Source organism: Mesoplodon mirus, assembly GCF_964341445.2.
Source record: "Mesoplodon mirus genome assembly, chromosome: 2".
Lineage (NCBI taxonomy): Eukaryota > Metazoa > Chordata > Mammalia > Artiodactyla > Ziphiidae > Mesoplodon > Mesoplodon mirus.
The window spans coordinates 50,989,970-51,008,220 of NC_138977.1; the positions used below are offsets into that span (position 1 = coordinate 50,989,970).

At 37.4% G+C, this 18,251-nt stretch overlaps 1 protein-coding gene across 1 annotated transcript; it reads right to left on the minus strand.

Moving 5' to 3' along the window:
* Positions 1-996: 996 nt before the first annotated feature.
* ENAM (enamelin) lies at positions 997-14,966 on the minus strand (the record flags this gene model as incomplete). The annotated part of the gene is made up of 8 exons (XM_082602407.1): positions 14,713-14,966; positions 12,596-12,664; positions 12,430-12,474; positions 11,938-11,979; positions 9,958-10,233; positions 8,882-8,944; positions 7,400-7,450; positions 997-3,840 (listed from the first exon to the last, which is right to left on the minus strand). The coding sequence occupies exons 1-8, from the start codon at positions 14,764-14,766 to the stop codon at positions 997-999; spliced, it is 3,444 nt and encodes a 1,147-aa protein (XP_082458533.1). The 5' UTR covers positions 14,767-14,966.
* Between the last annotated feature and the right edge of the window lie 3,285 nt (positions 14,967-18,251).

Below are 18,251 nucleotides of genomic sequence, written 5' to 3' on the forward strand. Positions count from 1 at the left end.
AGTTCTGGGTAAATATTCTCTCTTCCTCCATTCTTCTTCTTGAATGTGTTCCTCTGGCTGAGTTGTGTCTACCTGGTAAAGGCCATAATAAAATTAAAAATAAACGTAGGTAATAGTGTCTACTATTTCCAAAATACATTCTACAATGATGATTAGGCTGGGCCAAGAGAAAAATTGGGATAGAATTTAGAGTAAATACAAAGAGGGAGTGAGATGGGCAGTCTTAAGATATGCAAATGGTATAGCAGGGAAAAAAGATAAATGGAAGGGAAGAAAGGAGTCAGAGAAAGATTGACAAGTGATACATTGGGAGACAGAACAGAAAGGTGAAAAGAGAGGAAGACATATGGAGAAAGTAGATGTAAAGACTAGTGATGGTTAAAGATAGCTTATTATATAAGAAGTGATAGAGAAAGATGGGGAAGGAAAAAATAGAAAGCTAAACATAGAATGGTTGAAAGAAAAGGAAGATAAAACAGGAAATGATAAAGGTAACGAAAGAGGTAGTAGAAGAAAAAATTCCAAAAGAGAATATTAACCAGGAAAAAAAAAACCTGACAAAGACCAACACAAGAAAAAAAAAGTACAGTGCATTAGGGTTATATTGATGTATGGATCTCCATACATAAAATGGAAAATTCATCTGCTTTTCTGTCTTGCAAAACCAGACAACTTTGCAAGTATGGAACCTTGAGAGAAAAAGGAAGAATCGGCAAGCAAAGGGAAACTAATCCAGACAAGTGGCTTCCAAGTTTCAAGGCACTGGTGGTCATAGCCTTCCTGTTTTTTTTTTTTTTTTTAAGTCTGTGCTAATTGGTGACAATACTGGATCTAGCAACTCCCAGAGCCCCAACCTCCTATTGCTGGAATGGGGAAAAACTTAAGGATCGCCAAGAAGGTGAGATACTTATCAAATCTTGGGGGAAGAATGTCTGGAAAGCACCGTAGAATAGCAGGTATTTTCCTTCCCCAAAGAATGCTTGATTGAGATAATTCCTAGGCCTGAAGTAGTAAGCAGTCTTGCACCTGGTCCTGTGGATTGGTCCCTACTTGAAGAGAATCAAATAGAGTGTGTTCATCTGCATTAAGTGGGTCTGCATTTATATTCTGAAACTGTGCCCTGGTAGCTAACTCAGCCAATGAGTTAGGAATTTCAGTAGGCGTAATTGGATCCCCATCAAATGAGCCTTGCCTTCCAACGCTAGATGGAGTTCCAGTGCTGGAGCTGTGATACTTTGCTAATTTGGAGGCAAAACATGGTAACTGTAGGATGCTAGATGGTCTCTGCTGCCTTTCACCCTCATTTCCTTGCACTTCACTTGGAATTCCTTCTGGCTTGGGACCTTCGTCAGGTGTATCAATAACAAGCTGCTCAGGAGTAAGATCAACAGTTCTTTCATTGAGCTGGTTGCCTTCAAATATTTGTTCCAAAATGTTTCCTTCTCCTCCAAGATCACTTTTGAGGCAAGGTGTATTCTTTGATTGAAGGGAACTGGTTTCAGGAAAGGGCATAATTCCCCTTTGGCCCAACTGATTTATAGAACATGGTGTGTTCCTCTTCAGAGTGGACACGTCATCTCTGAAAGGACTTGGGTTTTGACTTTCTCCAGGCAGTCTTTTTTCTGAACTGTTTCTTTGGCCAGGTAGGATGCTTGTCGGGGAGATAGTATGTCTTACATGCTTAGTATGACTGTCTTCTGTATACACAGGGCTGGTGTCTTGGTTCTCCCCTGGTGCAAGACCAAAAGATGGAGTGTAGTCTTGTAGAGCAAGTGGATTGTCCTTGGGACCTGTGGAGCCACCAACACAGCAGGGGCCTCTCTGGCTTAGGTGAAATAAATGTGCTCCTTTTTGACCTGCTGGGTAACTTGGAGGAATTAAGTCTGGGAAAGCCAAATGTTCTCTCTCTGGTAAATTTAACCTAGTGATCTGCATGCCATAATTCAAATTCTCACCTTCATGCCATATTAGATTTTTCTGAAGCCCAGCTGGGGAGTCACTGGAATAAGGCTTGTTCTCTTTCTGGTATGGTGAACTAGCAGGGGCTTTGTGTAAATTTGTTGGCTGATCCCAGAAATTTCTGTTAAAATATGGCTTGCTTTCTTTCTGCTCTTGGGCTTGAATCCTGTGGTCCCAGGAGTTCCAAGAAGGAAACATAGTGCTTTCTTCTTGTCCAATGGCATTATTAGCATAATAGCCCCTGCTCTCCACCAGCCGTGGTTCAGTGGGAGCTGTATTATATGATGGGAAATTCTCATCTGGGCTCCAGGGGTAAAGTTCACCATAAGGGAAATCCTCCCTGGGTTTTGATGGATTATCTAAGGAATAGGGAAGGTATTCCTTTGGTTGATTTGAGGTATATTGCTCGCCTTCATAGTGCCTCACTGTTGGGTCTCCTTTAAAGCTTGACTCCACCACACCCCACTTACTTTGTCCTAGGAAAGATTCGTCTCCAGTTGGATCTATTGGGTCTTCTTCATTATAAGGGATTGTCTTTTTTGGGTCTGGAGTATTCATGGGATAGTGTGGATTTTCAGGTTGCCTCATTGTATTGGGAGAATCATCTCTTTCAGCCCATGTATTACTTCTAAGGTATGGTGAGTTTTCCCTGGGATCATAGGAGTTATAGTCAGGGTAGTAAACACGTCCTCCAGAGCCATGGGAAGGATGAGGTAAGTGTTCTTCATGCCTTCCAAGATCTTCCTTAAAAGGTGGAAAGATTTCTTGTTGGTTCCAAGTATTTCTTCCAGCATTAAAATGTTCCCTTGCAGGGGAAGGGAATCCCTCAGGGTACACAGGCTGATATATACTGTGCTTTAATTCTGGCTGATTAATTTCTGATTCATATGGAATTCTTCTTGGCTTTAAGATAATCCCTTTGAGCAAATTCTGGCTTTGGGTTTGTCCATTAGAATTTGGAGCTCTTCTGGAATCTCCTCTCAGGTAATAAGAGTTTTCACGTTGACCAATAGAATTAAAATTTGGGACTAGCATGTTATCCTCAGGGTGAGGCAGTTTATAGTTTGATTTATTAACTCCGTAGTCTTGAGAGTTTCTCCAGGGGCCATTTGGATCCCTTGTAGGAATGACTATTCTTTCTTTTTGACTTACTGGCTTCTCTCTTGGATTTTGGATGTTTTCATTGTGGCCAACAGTACCATGTTTGGGACCCAGAGGGGGAACATTGGTTTCCACAGGGTGTATATTTGGCCCTTCAGGCTTTCTTCTGAAATTTGCTGGATTTCCTGCATAATTGGGAGAATTGCCTCTTGCAGTGGAAGCATAAGCTCTGCGATATATTGGATATCCTGGACGAACTGCTTGTTTGCCTTCCAAAGCAAAGGAGTTCCACCGGGGACCCCTTTGAATTTGTTGATTTTGGTAAAAAGGCCCATTACGTCTGTGCCCCATAGCGGTGCCAGTAGGTCGCCATTGTCTTCCTGTAGGAAAACTTCGGATGTTAGGATTTGGATAATTTTCATGAATATTTGTCTGACTTGGTCCCCGTGGGGTTTGACTTCTTAGAACTCCCTGGCCTGAAACATTTACTGCAGGGCTGTTTTGAGCTGTAGGATTGCTCACAGTGTTAGACCCCTGGACACTGTTTCCTGTTAGGCTGGTGTCATTTCCACCCTGACTCCCTCTGGGATTGGGTGCATTTGACTGGGTAGAATTAGTTTCAGGAACTGTTGAATTAGCCAAAGGATCAGTGGCTGAACTCTCTGTTTTAGGAGTATCTTTTTCTTTTGGTTTTTCAAAATCTTGTTCACACATCTCTTCTGAATAATAAGGAGGATGGCCCCCAAATCCATGATATCCAAAGTATCCAAAGTAAGGATTCTGTAGGGAAGAAGATGGAAATTGATAATTACTCTTTGTTTCCCACCGTGGTGCTGCCTGGAATTTTAAAAAGTGATAGTAAAAATCTTATTGGCCACATAATTTTTAAATCACCTTTGGCTATGCTTTCTTTCTTGAAATTTAATTCCTCCTTGGTTTCCATGACCCTTCTTCCTTCTGGTACTCTTACTCTCTGACCATTACTTTTCAGTTTTCTCTTCCTAGGCCTGGATTCTAAATCTAAGTTCTTCTTGTTGTTGTTTTTTTTTTTTAGCATTCCATCCTCTATCCACCTTATTCTTTTGTTCTCATTTTGCACACCTGCTCTGATCAATCTATTGCAGTCCAGTTCTTTCAATACAGATACATGCCAGTGACTCCTAAAGCCATAACTCTGGCACATGATTCTCTCCCGAGGTTGAGACAGAAAGACTGCTACACTAAAGAGTTTATGAGTATCTCCAATTGAATGTACCCAGACTGGACTAATTTTCCCCCAAACCTCATTCTCTAATATTCTATATCTAAGCAGAATTCACCACTATATACCCAGTTTCCCAAGTTTCCACTCTCTCCTTTATTTCCCCCAGATAATTAATGACCAAATCTTATAAAATCTAAACTTTCATCTTTGTCTCCTCCTCCTTTATCCCCAATACCCCTGAACTATTGCAACAGTTTTCTTACTGGTTACTCTGGATATAATTTTACTTTCCTATAATCCTGCCTCTCCATTGCCATCAGAGTAGTGGAGGTTGGGGGTGGGTATGTGGGAAAGTTCTGTCACTTTCCTCCTTAAATATTAATTAAAGTTGCCCTTACCTTACAGGACAAACTCTAAACCCAGAGCATAACATACAAAGCATGGTGCCAAAGAGTGGGGCTCTAGACAAATATGGGTTAAAATCCCTATTCCACCAGTACTAATAGTATGACTCTGGGCTAACCTCAGTTTATTCATTTGTAAAATGGAGATAATAAAATAATATCTACCTCATAGGTTATCATGAGGATCAAGTGAGGTAACATATATAAAGCTCAGTGCCTAGTACTTACTAAGTGCCTGATAATAATAATATATAATATTAATAAAGATAATAATTATTATTTTAAATAATCATCTGGCCCGTAGCAATTATATCCAGCCTCATTTCCTCCCCCTTGTAGTTTATGCGGCTGTAAATCACACTACTTGCAGCACTATTCACAATGACCTTAAAAAAGAAGGAAACTCTGCAATATGCACCAACATAGATGAACCTTGAGGACGTTTTGGTAAGTGAAGTAAGCCAGTCACAGAAAGATGAATGCTGCATGATTCCATTTTATGAGGTATCTAAAACAGTCACATTCATAGAATCAAAGAGTAGAATGGTGATTGCCAGGGGCTAGGGGGAGGGGGAATGGGGAGTTGCTAATCAACGGTCTTAACGGTTCAGTTAAGCAAGATGAATAAGATCTGCTGTAGAACATTGTACCTATAGGCAACAATATTGTATACTTCAGAATTTGTTGGGAGGGTAGATCTCATGTTAAGTGTACTTACTACAATAAATAATAATTAAAAAACAACTATTAGTTCTCTGAGTACTCTATGTTTCAGTGCCTTTGCACATAGCTTCTTCAGATTGAACGTTCTCTTTGCCTATACATTTATCCCTCCTGGAGAACTTGATTCATCTTCAGGACTCAGCTTGAATGCTCCCTTCTCTGTCCTGGTTTTCTTAGGCAGAATTAGGCTCTACTCTCAGGTGTCCACAGCAGTATAGGCTTCTGCTTTAACAATTATCCCACTGAATTTCAGTTGCTTATTTTTCTGGGATTCTCCCACTTGACTTTCCCATGTGAAGTCTTTGAGTGAAAACATTCTTCTCATCTTTGTTTTCCCCAGTACCTAGCACAGTGGGAAGTGCTTAATAAATGTTTGTTAATGAATGATGCAATCATCATGAGCAGTGTCAGTATGTTTGTTAGACACACATGTGGCATTTAGGTCATTTAGTTTTTCTTTAAAAAAATACAATCTAAAGAAAAAGTACTTTTATCCCTACTTGTGTATAGAGATGAAGAGACGGATGGGTGAGGATATGTCTTGGACAGCATGCAGGAAATCAGGCAGTGTCCCCGAGAGGTGGAATGCAGATTTGTTAATACCTATGCAAAGTCATCCTCTTTCACTCTCTCATGAAATGTTTGTAAAAATTTGAAGTGCCCATATTTACAATAACCAGGACATGGAAGCAACCTAAATGTCCAAAAGAATGAAATAATGCCATTTGCAGCAACATGGATGGACCTAGAGATTGTCATACTGAGTGAAGTAAGTCAAAGCAGAGAACGACAAATATCATGTGATACCGCTTATATGTGGAATCTCAAAAAAAGGGTACAGATGAACTTATCTACAAAACAGAAATAGAGTCACAGATGTAGAAAATAAACTTATGGTTACCAGGGGGTAAGGGGGGGAGGGATAAATTGGAAGACTGGGATTGACATATACGCACTACTATATATAAAACAGATAACTAATAAAGATATACTGTATAGCACAGGGAACTCTACTCAATACTCTGTAATGGCCTACATGGGAAAAGAACCTAAAAAAGAGTATATATATGTATGTATATAACAGATTCACTTTGCTCTACACCTGAAACTAACACAACATTGTAAACCAACTATACCACAATAAAAATTAAAATAAAAATTGTCAAGTGCCCATTTCCAGGTTGAATGCATTTATCTGAATAATCATTTGGGATTATTTCACAATGATATATCTGAAAGCACCTTATGCCATTAGTGAACAGGAATTTTCAATGTCATTATTTTAACTACCCGCCCCTCAGCCCCTCCCCCTAGAACTATCAGGTTTCCACATTTCACTGAGGACATATCACATATTTAGGGAAAAAGAGGAAGTACACTCCAGGGGTGGGGTACTGTGCGACAATCACTACAATGGCTTTTTTTGATGACACATTGCTAGAATATTTAAATAGTGTATCACTGCATTTGGCCCCTCTCCTAGTGTGGTGTACTAAAAAAGCTATTGGATAGGGTATCAGAACACTTGGATTCTGGGTCCAGTTTATCCTCTAACTCAGTAGGTAAAACTGAATAGTAATTTAACTTCTCTTGGCTTCAATTTATTTGTACAATGAAGTCATTAGATGATTACTTAATTCCCTTCTGGGGATAACATTCTGAGACAGATTTACTTCGTTCCTGTTGACTAGTTCCATCACTGGTTAGAGTCCAGCATCAACCTTGAGCAAAGGTTAGTAAGTTAGCCTTCTGAGAGAGAGAGAGAGAGAGAGAGAGAGAGAGAGAGAGAGAGAGATTGATTTCTATACATGTAGAGGAGAAATGATATATCACATTTATTTTATTTTAGATTACTTGCTTGGTTTGTTTCACTTTTTTAAAATCACGGGTGCTTGAGCTACAGGTTCATGTGTTGGATTTTAACTTTCTTATTAGATAAGGATTAAAAAAAAGCAGAGACTTTCATATTGTAATTCCTAATGAGGAATGTAGCTTTGCTTGTACTTACCCCACCTTCTTCATTGCTGACTGGTGGACTTCCATAACCTGGTGGTACCCTCTGAAAGGTGAAAAACACAATGAACACAGAGAAAACCACTTTCTATACTGCCATTTGATTGTAAAACTCAAGATTTTTAAAAATAGTTCAAGTCAGCGTTAGCACTGTTGGTGGCTTTTAGCTTCTGAGCCATTAGCTCTTAAAATCTAGCTATTAATAATTATGACATAACCATCAGTGAGTTCTGGTAAATACAAAGCCTTCAGCTGGATCCCAGGTTATCTTACACAAAATACCATGTGTGGCTGCATCTCCTGGCAGTCGTCCTCCCCCATCACCAATAAACACATGCGTGCACGTGCACACACACACACGCACACACAGAGAAAGATTTGAGTGCTATTAGGATCCAAACATCTATATTAGAATATCTAATAATTGAGATTAAATAATGATGTTATTTTTTGAATGTTTACATTTAAGGTGACAAACTGACAATCCTTCCTGGATTATTACTAAAATATTTTTATAGTCAAAACCAAGGTTTATTTTCCTAATAAAACTAGGAGGTTGGGTTTCTGCTCATAGGAGGGTTGAGAAAAGCATAGTGGGAGGGTTTCAAAAAGCAATTCGTCTCCCACAGAAGTTCTACATAGATGAGATTAATAGATATTTCAGCAAGAGAATCATGTTCATCTCCTTTTTAAATCTTCACCTGGTACTGCCTTCATTTTTGCCAGTAAAAAGGATGTCACTCATAAGGAAAAAGAAATAAGAAACTTTTACTGCTTGAAATGAATTGTTCCTTGGTTATAAGAAGCCTTCTTGGTTATAGAGTTGTAGACAAGAAAAACCAATGCCATAGCTAAATGAAGAGTCATCAAATATTTATTGATGTTGTTTTTGTTAGTTTAACTGCAACTGACCATTAATATTTCTTTAGTTCATTAGTTTATTTTGCGATTCATATTTTAAATGCTTGTCATGCAATTTCAACATTGTTTTATTTTAATGATTTTAACCTTTAAAGGATTCCTATAATTATTTTGCAAGATTCTTTACAATGAAATATCTTTGTCTAGAAATAATAAGACATTATGGAAGGATCTTAGTCTAATCATAGTTTTCAAACTCCATTTTGTCCCAATTTCCCCATTACATTAAATGAGGATAATCTTTGTGTTTTCTCATCTCTTTGTCATCTCTTGGGTGGGAATAGTAGTGAAGGAGCACAACCTTTTGAAATTAATTCATTATCTAAGTTAGTAGTAGCGTTGGATGATTTAGGCTATGTTCATTTCAACAATTTGAGTAAAAAATCCAATTAAAAAATTCTTTCTTTCCTACATGATTACTGATGTGATGATTTTGTTTCATATTCTCTACTGATTGGCATATGGCATTCCATTTAGAATGTATGAACTCAAATTAGTTTGAGATACAGCATGCTAATATTATTTTTCAATTCTAGTTTAAAGGAAAAGAACTCACATGTGGAACATGCCACGGTGGCTGTTGATAGGGAGATAGCCCATTGCCGAATGGTGGGAATGCCTAGAAAGAACAAAAGAATCAGAGTGATGTGGAAATGAGAAGAGTAAATGAAAAATGAAACAAACTTATTAAAGACAATTATTTGGAACTTGTAAGTCTACATCTTCCTTTGTATTAAACTGTGAATTTTTTAAGGGCAGAGATAATAATAATAATAACAATTAGTATTACTGAGCACTTATGTTCTAGGTAATGTGCTGAGAATTTTATACTAGTAAGCTCATTTAATCCTCACATAACTGTAGAAGATATGTGCTATTATTATTCTCATTTCACTTAAGATTCTGAAGTTCAGAGAAATTGAGTCACTTGCCCCAAATCTCAGAGCTGGTAAATGATTGAAGCCAGGATTCAAAGCCAGGAGTGTCTTTTCATTCAAATTTGTATTCTCTACAGCTATAATAGGTCTGATAATGAAGGCTAATCGACTCAAGACAACATTTTAGAAGCTCCATGATGGATGAGATCTTGAGAAACCATCTTCCTGTCTTCTTGCTTTAAGTCAGGACTACATTTATGCTATCCTGAAGTCCTGGAAGCAGTGTTAACTTTCAGAGCAATATTTTAGATAATTGAAGCGTAGATCTGGAAGGGACTTAGAGAACATTCCATTTACTCATGATGAACCTGGAGCCTAGAAAGGCAAAGTGACTTGCTCAAGATCATACAACTAATAAGGGCCAGGGTAGAATTCGAATCTCTGTTCCCTGACTTTTCTATTGGTGCTCATGTTTATACCCTGTTGCCTCTGTATTTTAAAAGGAGCTTCTCAACAGTATTTGGGTAATTTTTCATTAAATGAAGGCTAGAATAGACTCGCCAGGCAGTTTTGGATATGTGGTGACAGCATCACCTTGGAAGAAAGTGTCCAAACTAATGATTCTGTTTTGTACATAGCGGTATCCGTGTTGAGGAGCATTGGAGGAAGTGTGTTTGTGGGGGTGGCATGGCCCTCCAAAGCTCTCTGAGGTCATTTATGACTCTGGTTTGGAATTTTGCTGGGCAAGCCTCACCTGAGGTGTCTGGGTTTCCTCTTGGGGCTGAGTTGGGGTGGGTGATGGCTGCCTTAAAGGATGCTCCAGTAGGGGCTGTTTTAGTTGAGGCTGGTTGGGTTTCTGGGTCTCTGGGGCTTGATCAGTCTTGCTCTGGTGTTTGGGTGCTGAGGGAGATGAAGGTTTCTGTAGGCGCTTCTTGTTGGGTGGTGGCTGAGGCCACATGGGCATCTGGTACGACAGGAAGAGCTGAGGGAGCTGCATACCATTTCCATACAAGGGACCCAGGTGTGCCATCTGCAAGGGTAGTAAATAACAGTAAAATCACATGAGTGCTGGTACTCCAGCTCTCCCCACCATCTTCTGTCATTCTCTAAAAGTCAGTCCAGGATCTTAAAAGGCCTATGAAGCTTAAGTCAACAATGGAAGCTTCAAGCTCTTTAGCTAGCATTTTTCTTTTAATGCTCTCTTATACTTTTTATTTTTGTTGTTTTTTTTTAAATTGGAGTATAGTTGCTTTACAATGTTGTGTTGGCTTCCACTGTACAACGAAGTGAATCAGCTATATGTATACGTATATCCCCTCCCTCTTGGACCTCCCTCTCACCCCCCTAGCTAGCATTTCTTTACATGTTTTCTTACAGAAATGAATTTCAGTCTTTCAGAAAACCAATGAAACAAAGCAAAAGGCAGAATTAGGTGAGAAATTTCAGTTAAAGAATTCAGCTTATAATTTTCTAACTCTGAAGCCCTGACTCAGGTAAGAAGCGTACGAGTGTACAAGTTACAAAGGAGTTGATATCAAGTTCAAAATTCCTGTGACTTGTTACAGGCTGGATGAAGAGGAGAAAGAGCAAAAAGAAGACAAAGGAAGTGAGAGTGTTTAAAAAAAGAGAAAGAGTAAAAATTTTATGTGTGTAAATATCCTTATATGGGGCCTATGCTTCTCGATTACAGGTGAATCCTCATTAATTCCGTTTTCATTATGAAAATCTCCACAATTACAAGGTTGGCAGGGAAGCAAAAGTAGTTATAATCTGAAAATGCTAATATATGAATTGACCTCTTACAACAGTAGTTCCCATTCAAACATTCCCTCTCTGACTTGACACCAGTCTCTGTCTCCAGGCTTCATTAATCAGTCTCTCACTATCTATGGATGATACACACACAATACCGTGCAAATGCCACGTGGATTGATGGAAGGTGAAATGGCAAATCTTGCATTAAGATGTAGGATTTCATGACAATTAAGTTGGAAAAAATTTCAAATCACTGGCAAAGTTGCTAAAACTGAGAATGAGAGTTTGAAAAGTTGGGCCTATCAAAAGATAAAGATGAGAAAATTGACGATGATTTTAGGTGAGGGGCTTTAAAAGAGAATGACTTGAATGAAAAAGATTAAGGGAAAATTTATGAAGTCCTTGATTTTCCCCCCAATGGGTCTCATGATCATGTTACAAAAGTCAAAAGTAACATATAGTATTATTGTACTATCATACAATTTTTTTCAGAAAAATTATGCCAGAAGATTCAACTGATAATACGTTCATTATTAGTTAGTTCTAAGAGTTAGCACATAGTGGGAAGTATAAGCTAAATTTTAAAAATTAGACAAAAACTTATTTCATAATTTTAGTGTTATCTTTCAAGATAATCCAAATAAAACTTTATCCTCCTCCCAGTATTTACTTATGCTATTTTTTGTTCTCATTATTTGTAAATATATCTTGTGTAGTCTTTTCCCAGAACAAATTTCTCTCAGATATAAAGAAGCAGTGTAATTAATAAATGCTTTTTATCTACATGAAAGTACAATATTAATGAATAAGAAGAAAATTTGGTGTAAGGGGTTAGGTGAAATAATTTTTTTCCTTGAAACTCTTATAATGGTTAATTAAAACGTGAATAATGATTGGTGTCTTTATTAGCTAAGACAAACCTTATAACTATCTGTATATAAACAAGAAATCATTAGAAATAATATAAAGTGGAACTTACAGGTGGGGAGTTCATAAAGTTGAAGTGACCATAGCGCATCATCTGTGACAGAAGGAATCCATTTATGTGGCACAAAGTGAAAATTTTTTATTCAATGAAATCACAAGAAATAAGTTTCTGATTTTTAGATATAACAGTCGTAATGCCTTTTACTAGTTATGCATGAATTTAAAATAAGTAATGAAATTTAAAAACCATCTATGGCACTATGATTTGAGAGTTTAAGAGGTAGAGTCTCTCTACCTCTTTCATAAGAAATTTTATATATCAGAAAGTTCTCCAGTATTCTCCTTTTTATTTTTTATTTTTTGGCGGCACCTGCAGCTTGCGGAATCTCAGTTCCCTGACTAGGGACTGAATCTGGGCCTGGCATTGAAAGCCCAGAATCCTAACCACTATGCAACCAGGGAACTCCCTAATATTCTTCTTTTTAAATGAACTCTCAAGACAGGGCTCTGGAAAATGTCTCTCCTGAGACTGAACATTACATACCTCCTCACTTTTACTGCTAAATCCAGGCATTTGGGGCATTTGCATCTGGAAGTGAGAGAATATTTGTGACAAATTCAGAACATCAATTGAAATAAGCCCAGGAATTGTCCCCAAGCTATGCAACAATAGAACATAAAGAAAAGTCCTAAATTTTTTTAATACTCACTGGCATAGCTATGGAATAACAAAGCAGACCTAGAAAGACCAGGAGAATCTTCATTTTTCCACTTGGTACCTGGAATACAAAACTGGATTTTATTTTTGAACTGTGAAATAATTCTGCTGGGGGCACTTGATGCTTAGCCAGGCACTAGCCCACCTGCCTGTCAAGGAGAACACTGATATACACAGTGAAAGGGACCTCTGCTGCCATGTTTATTTTACATTAAGAAACTATTAGATAGTTATTACCTGGTACTGTTCTAAGCTGCCAAAAGGGTCAGTTAAAAAGGAAAGATAAAAGTAAGAGAGGGAGAGAGAGGGAAAGAGAGAGACAGAGAAAACATTGATGCTTGAAAAGATGGCTCATAGCACTGGAATATGAAAATTAGAAATTAGGAGTTTATCTTGAAAAATATGAATATTGGTGATTTTGAATTTCTAGTTGCTAGGCTGGTTTAGAAAGTCATAGTAGTGTCTAACTATATTCACTGTTCAGGATAATCTCAGTCCCAGTGATGAGACAATCCAAAATCAGTACTTTGAGCTACTTTCTAAGGTGCTATAGACTATATTCCATTATAAAAAGGCTTGTTATATACACTGGAATATTTTAGAATCTATGCTTTTCTTCTTTCTGCTATTGTTGTTTCTATTGTTATTATTGTTATTGTTATTATTTAATCTTTTTACAAATCACTTCTGCTGGTCTGGTAAAAGAAATGGGATAAAATAAGAAAAACTATAAATTTATCTCTTTGTTAGACACTTTGATTATACATAGAGGAAAAGATAGAAACTATAGACAAATATGAAGTTTGGAGATTGTTTTCATGGATTTTATTTATCCCACTCTAGTTAATTATGCAAGGCTTGTATAATTAATACTTGTATTTACATCTTTGAACAAGGCTTCTTCTAAAGCATTTACTTGGGTAACTCCTTAAGAAAACTCTTCCACTTGCATATACAATAGACAAAAATAAAGGTTTTAATCAGAATGATATATTTTCATGGTTTATCAGATGCAAGACAATTCCTAGCTTAGTAACCAGGATATAGACACCAGTATTTGCTCATTCCTTTTGTTTCTTCTTTCATTTTCTGGGCATGAAATGCACCTAGTAGTGATTTGAGCCAATGCTCACCCTTCTACTTGCTTTCCACAGAAGCAATATAACTAGAGGACACGTCATCATTTTCTTAAACTGTAGGTTTAAACAGTTACCTTTTATATATCAGAGAAATTGGGAGAGTGTAATTAACAAAGGAAGCAGTAATATGTAAATGTCTTTCCTACCAATTAAAGGTTTTCAGAATCATAGCATTGTAGAGAATTAAAAATAACTGAAACAAGTGTGCTTAGTATAGGCTACAACAACACAAGGAAGTTAATAAGGAGAATACTGGTGAATGCTTTCCTAAATCTATTTTCTAAGATTATGGCCTGAGATTTTGGGGGAACCTTTGTGTGTTTAACTTCTATCTTGCTTAATCATCCATCTAATTTCTATAGTAGCAGTCACTGAGATTCTTGATAATGCTACACACTCATATAGGAAGATGTGGTCTTTTGTTTTGCAAATATAAAATGTCACTGTTTTTCTCTTTTTTTTTTTTTTTTTTTTTTTGCGGTACGCGGGCTTCTCACTGTTGTGGCCTCTCCCGTTGCAGAGCACAGGCTCCGGAGGCGCAGGCTCAGCGGCCATGGCTCACGGGCCTAGTCTCTCCGCAGCATGTAGGATCTTCCCGGACCGGGGCACGAACCCGTGTCCCCTGCATCGGCAGGCAGACTCTCAACCACTGCGCCACCAGGGAAGCCCTGTTTTTCTCTTTTATAAAATTAATATATTATGTTGGATGACTTTAAGATTCCTTCCATCTCTAAAAATTCATGATTGGATAAAAGTCTATGCTTAGCTGTTTTTTTTTAAATTATAATGATTGTTATGGAATACAATGACTATGTAAGTTCTTAGTTCGAACATTCCATCTGTGGTCTCAGATGCTCTTTTTTCTTCTGACATATTTAAATAGTGTTTTATCCTCTCAAGTGTACTTCTGACAATATTTAGTCCGATATATTATCTGTTTGTATTAGGAAAAATAAATGAAAATACTCACCAGGTTATCTAGCTTAGGAGACGAGGCTTCATGCCTGCACTGCAGCAGCAACATTTTTTCACCAAAATTTTCATAAGCCTTTAAGAAAAGTATAGATTTTTCATGAGAAGAAACTCAAATATAGAAATGAAACAAATAAATGAAGAAGCTAAGAGCAAATCTTCAGCTCTACCTTTATTAGAGAGTCTTCAAACTCTCTTCAAGCTTAATCTTCTATTGCTTTAAGAGTAAGGTGAAAGCTAAATCAGAGAGAAAATGACCCAGGCACTGTATTTTGAGATACTTTAGTGCAATGTTGACAAAACTTGAATGCTCAATGGGGACGTGTACAAAAGCCCAGTGTTAAATGAGATCTAATTAGTTTGGAAGAAAGCTTATAAGAAAAATAAATACACCAACTAAACCAAGAAGTTTAAAGTTTTATCTGAAGATTACTGTGCAAAAATTATCAACAAACATCAAAGAATGCAATCAGGAAGTCAACCAACATCTATGAATTAAGTTCATTATTTGGAACTATATTAATTATGTTGAAAATCTCTAATACTCACCCAATGCCACTTAGAAGCTCCAACATATAAAAAATAACTTTTAATTGAACTTTGCTAGCCTGTCTTTGAAATATATTCTTAATGGTCTACAGGGGAAATGACTACAAGTTGCTAAAGCCAGGGAGATCTCAAGAAGCTAGACACATTTATATCTTAATGATGAAACAAAAATTCTTCATGAAGATGTCATGTTCTGTACCAAAAAGGCTTAAAATAAAAAGACTCCTCCTTTTCAGAAAGCTTGGGTCACATTTAAGCACTGTTGTAGACCTGCACAACCAATCAGCTTTGAGAAAATGGTTTTGCCATCACAAGAGTTTAAAGTAAAAGAACACATCCAATGTAAAATTTATAATATGTCATTATAGGAGCTGTCAAATCAAGTCTCTTATTATGTATAATAACAGTCCGGGCAAATGAGCTTACAGCAGTAAGATTTAGAAGATGCTTTCCTTGATGAATTTGGGTTTTTTAAAGTATAGAAACATTGTTTATGCAAAGATATTTAGGGAACAAAGGTGAATGAATATTAACCATATGCTATTGTCATAATGCATTGACCATGATCAAAAGGCAGGCCAAAATATGTATTTAGTTTAATATGTTTACTTAGTATATATTTAGTATATAATTAAAATTAACTGGAATGTTATGTCAACATTCAACTCAGTGACTTGATTTGATTCATATTACATAAGGTTAACAGGACTTAGAGCTCTTTTTGAAGTCAATATAGGTTAGTTACTGGGGATTCAGAGTTGTAGAAGAGAAAGGCAAAATGACAAATGAACTCTCAGCTATTCATGATAATACAACCTCATGAAAATCGGAGTTGAGAAATTCGCTGAAGGAATTATGTTATGGATGTTTTTAGAAATCTGACTTTCCGTAATAAAGACTTCACTGCTAAATAAATAAATAGGACAATTATACTTTTCATTGACAAGAGCAAGCTTTGTTATCTTTGCTGAACTTAGATTCTCCTGTTCCCTATGGCTCCATTTGTAGTGGTGATATTTGCTTATTTTAATGTTGGCATTTAAATAGTAAGAATTTTTGAATTTGATGCCAAAAGATGGTTCCTACTTTGTGTGACTCTGCACATCAGTTCACCCAGGGGTTGTACAAGGTGCTGTTCTTCCAAGGCATGAGAGGTGCTATGTCCTTCCTCTTGGGCCAAATAACACTGCATTTTTTAGCCCTCAAACTCCCTGAATTTAGTACCACAAAGAATAAAATTGCACCGGAATAGATGACTTTAAATTAATCTCTAAATATCTTTTAAGTCTGTATGTGTCCAAGAAAGTGTGCAAAGTTATATCTGCTCCAAGTGTCTGACTGTCTTTATCTGATTTTGTAGAAACTGAATAGGAATTACAATACTGTGTGTATGCTGAGATTTGTTTGTAAGTGGTAGGACACTGAGGGAACAGTGTATTCACAAAGATGAAATGGGAGTCGTGATGCTGGATGACCCTGGTTTCTGCCTGTACCCTTCACATAGAGGCTAGAGTTTTATCAGCCTTAGCCATATAGGTTATTGGGAGTTGCTACTAAACCTCACTTGATCGCTTCTCTGTTTACCCTTGTTCCCTCTGCCATAAGGCTGGTTAGTGGTCATGAAATAATCCATGTTTTAAAAACCCAGCTAAGGGACTTCCCTGGTGGTCCAGTGGGTAAGACTCCACACTCTCAATGCAGGGCGCCTGGGTTCGATCCCTGGTCGGGGAACTAGATCCTGCATGCATGCCTCACCTAAGAGTTTGCATGCCGCAACTAAAGATCCCTCATGCCGCAATGAAGATCCCGTGTGCTGCAACTAAGACCCTGCACAGCCAAAATGAATAAATAAATATTAAAAAAAACAGCTAAGCTATTGAATGGGTGAACTCTTAGTAGTGGTGGATCAGATTGAGAAAACAACCAAGCATCTTTTTTTCTTTAAAAACACTAAAGAAGTGCTTAACTCCATAGAATATTTTGAAATTAGTCTTTTGTGACTTTTCCTCCTTTCCTCCAATTATCTTTACTTATTTTATAAATACTTTTCCCCTCCAAACGATTACAACTGTTTTTGAATATGTTTATTATTCGGCTTTAAAAAGTTTTAGAATTTCTCTCTCTCTTTTTCTCTGTTTCCCTTTTCCCTTTTTGTCCATAAAACAAGACTTCTTATTCAGTCTCTGTAAACCCATGCCATTGTATGTAAGAATTTGTGTGTGGATGCAATTTTTTTCCTTCTTTCTGAAGGAGAACCTCTATCCTTGAAGGGTCTGTGACCTCCCCACTCTCCTAAGATCCTCTCGTTGCCCTAGATTTTAAGCCACTGGGAGCAGAAAAATCTTTTGATTTCTATGGTGGAAAGAGGCTGAGCTTTGGAGTTGCCAGACATGAGTTTAAACCTTCCACAAATTAACCAACTGTTTAATTTCCTGTTCAGTAAAATGGGGGTAATAAGTTTCTTCTAGGAAGTAATTTAAATAATGTGTGTAAAGAGTCTGGCACCTAGCAGGCACTGAATGATGATCAGTGTATGACTGATCAATACATTAAGGTACTTCTATGGTTCCACATTATACTTCATAATTAAGGACCTATGAGCAATAAAGGCAGTCATGATTCTCAGAACAAATAGATCTTCTAAGCATGACTGTCACGCTGAAGTTCTGTGGATTATTATTAGTAGAACCCTTCCACACTGCAGGATTGCTGAACTTGGGATACTTGAAATAAAGTAGCATCTTAGGAATCCACTATTGGTGGCCAAATAGTATCCAAGCATCCACAATCTTGATTTCTCTCTGGAACTATTCCTATAGCATATCTTCAGGCCCTAAATGTGAGAAACCTTCTTTCATAAGGAAGAGAACGTGTAGTTTAATCTTTCACAGGTTAAGTGGTTAACAATGTTTATTCCACAGACATTTCCCGAGCAGCCTCTTCATGCAAATCCCCAGCTGAGGTGCCCACCCATCCTGCACAAGCTGT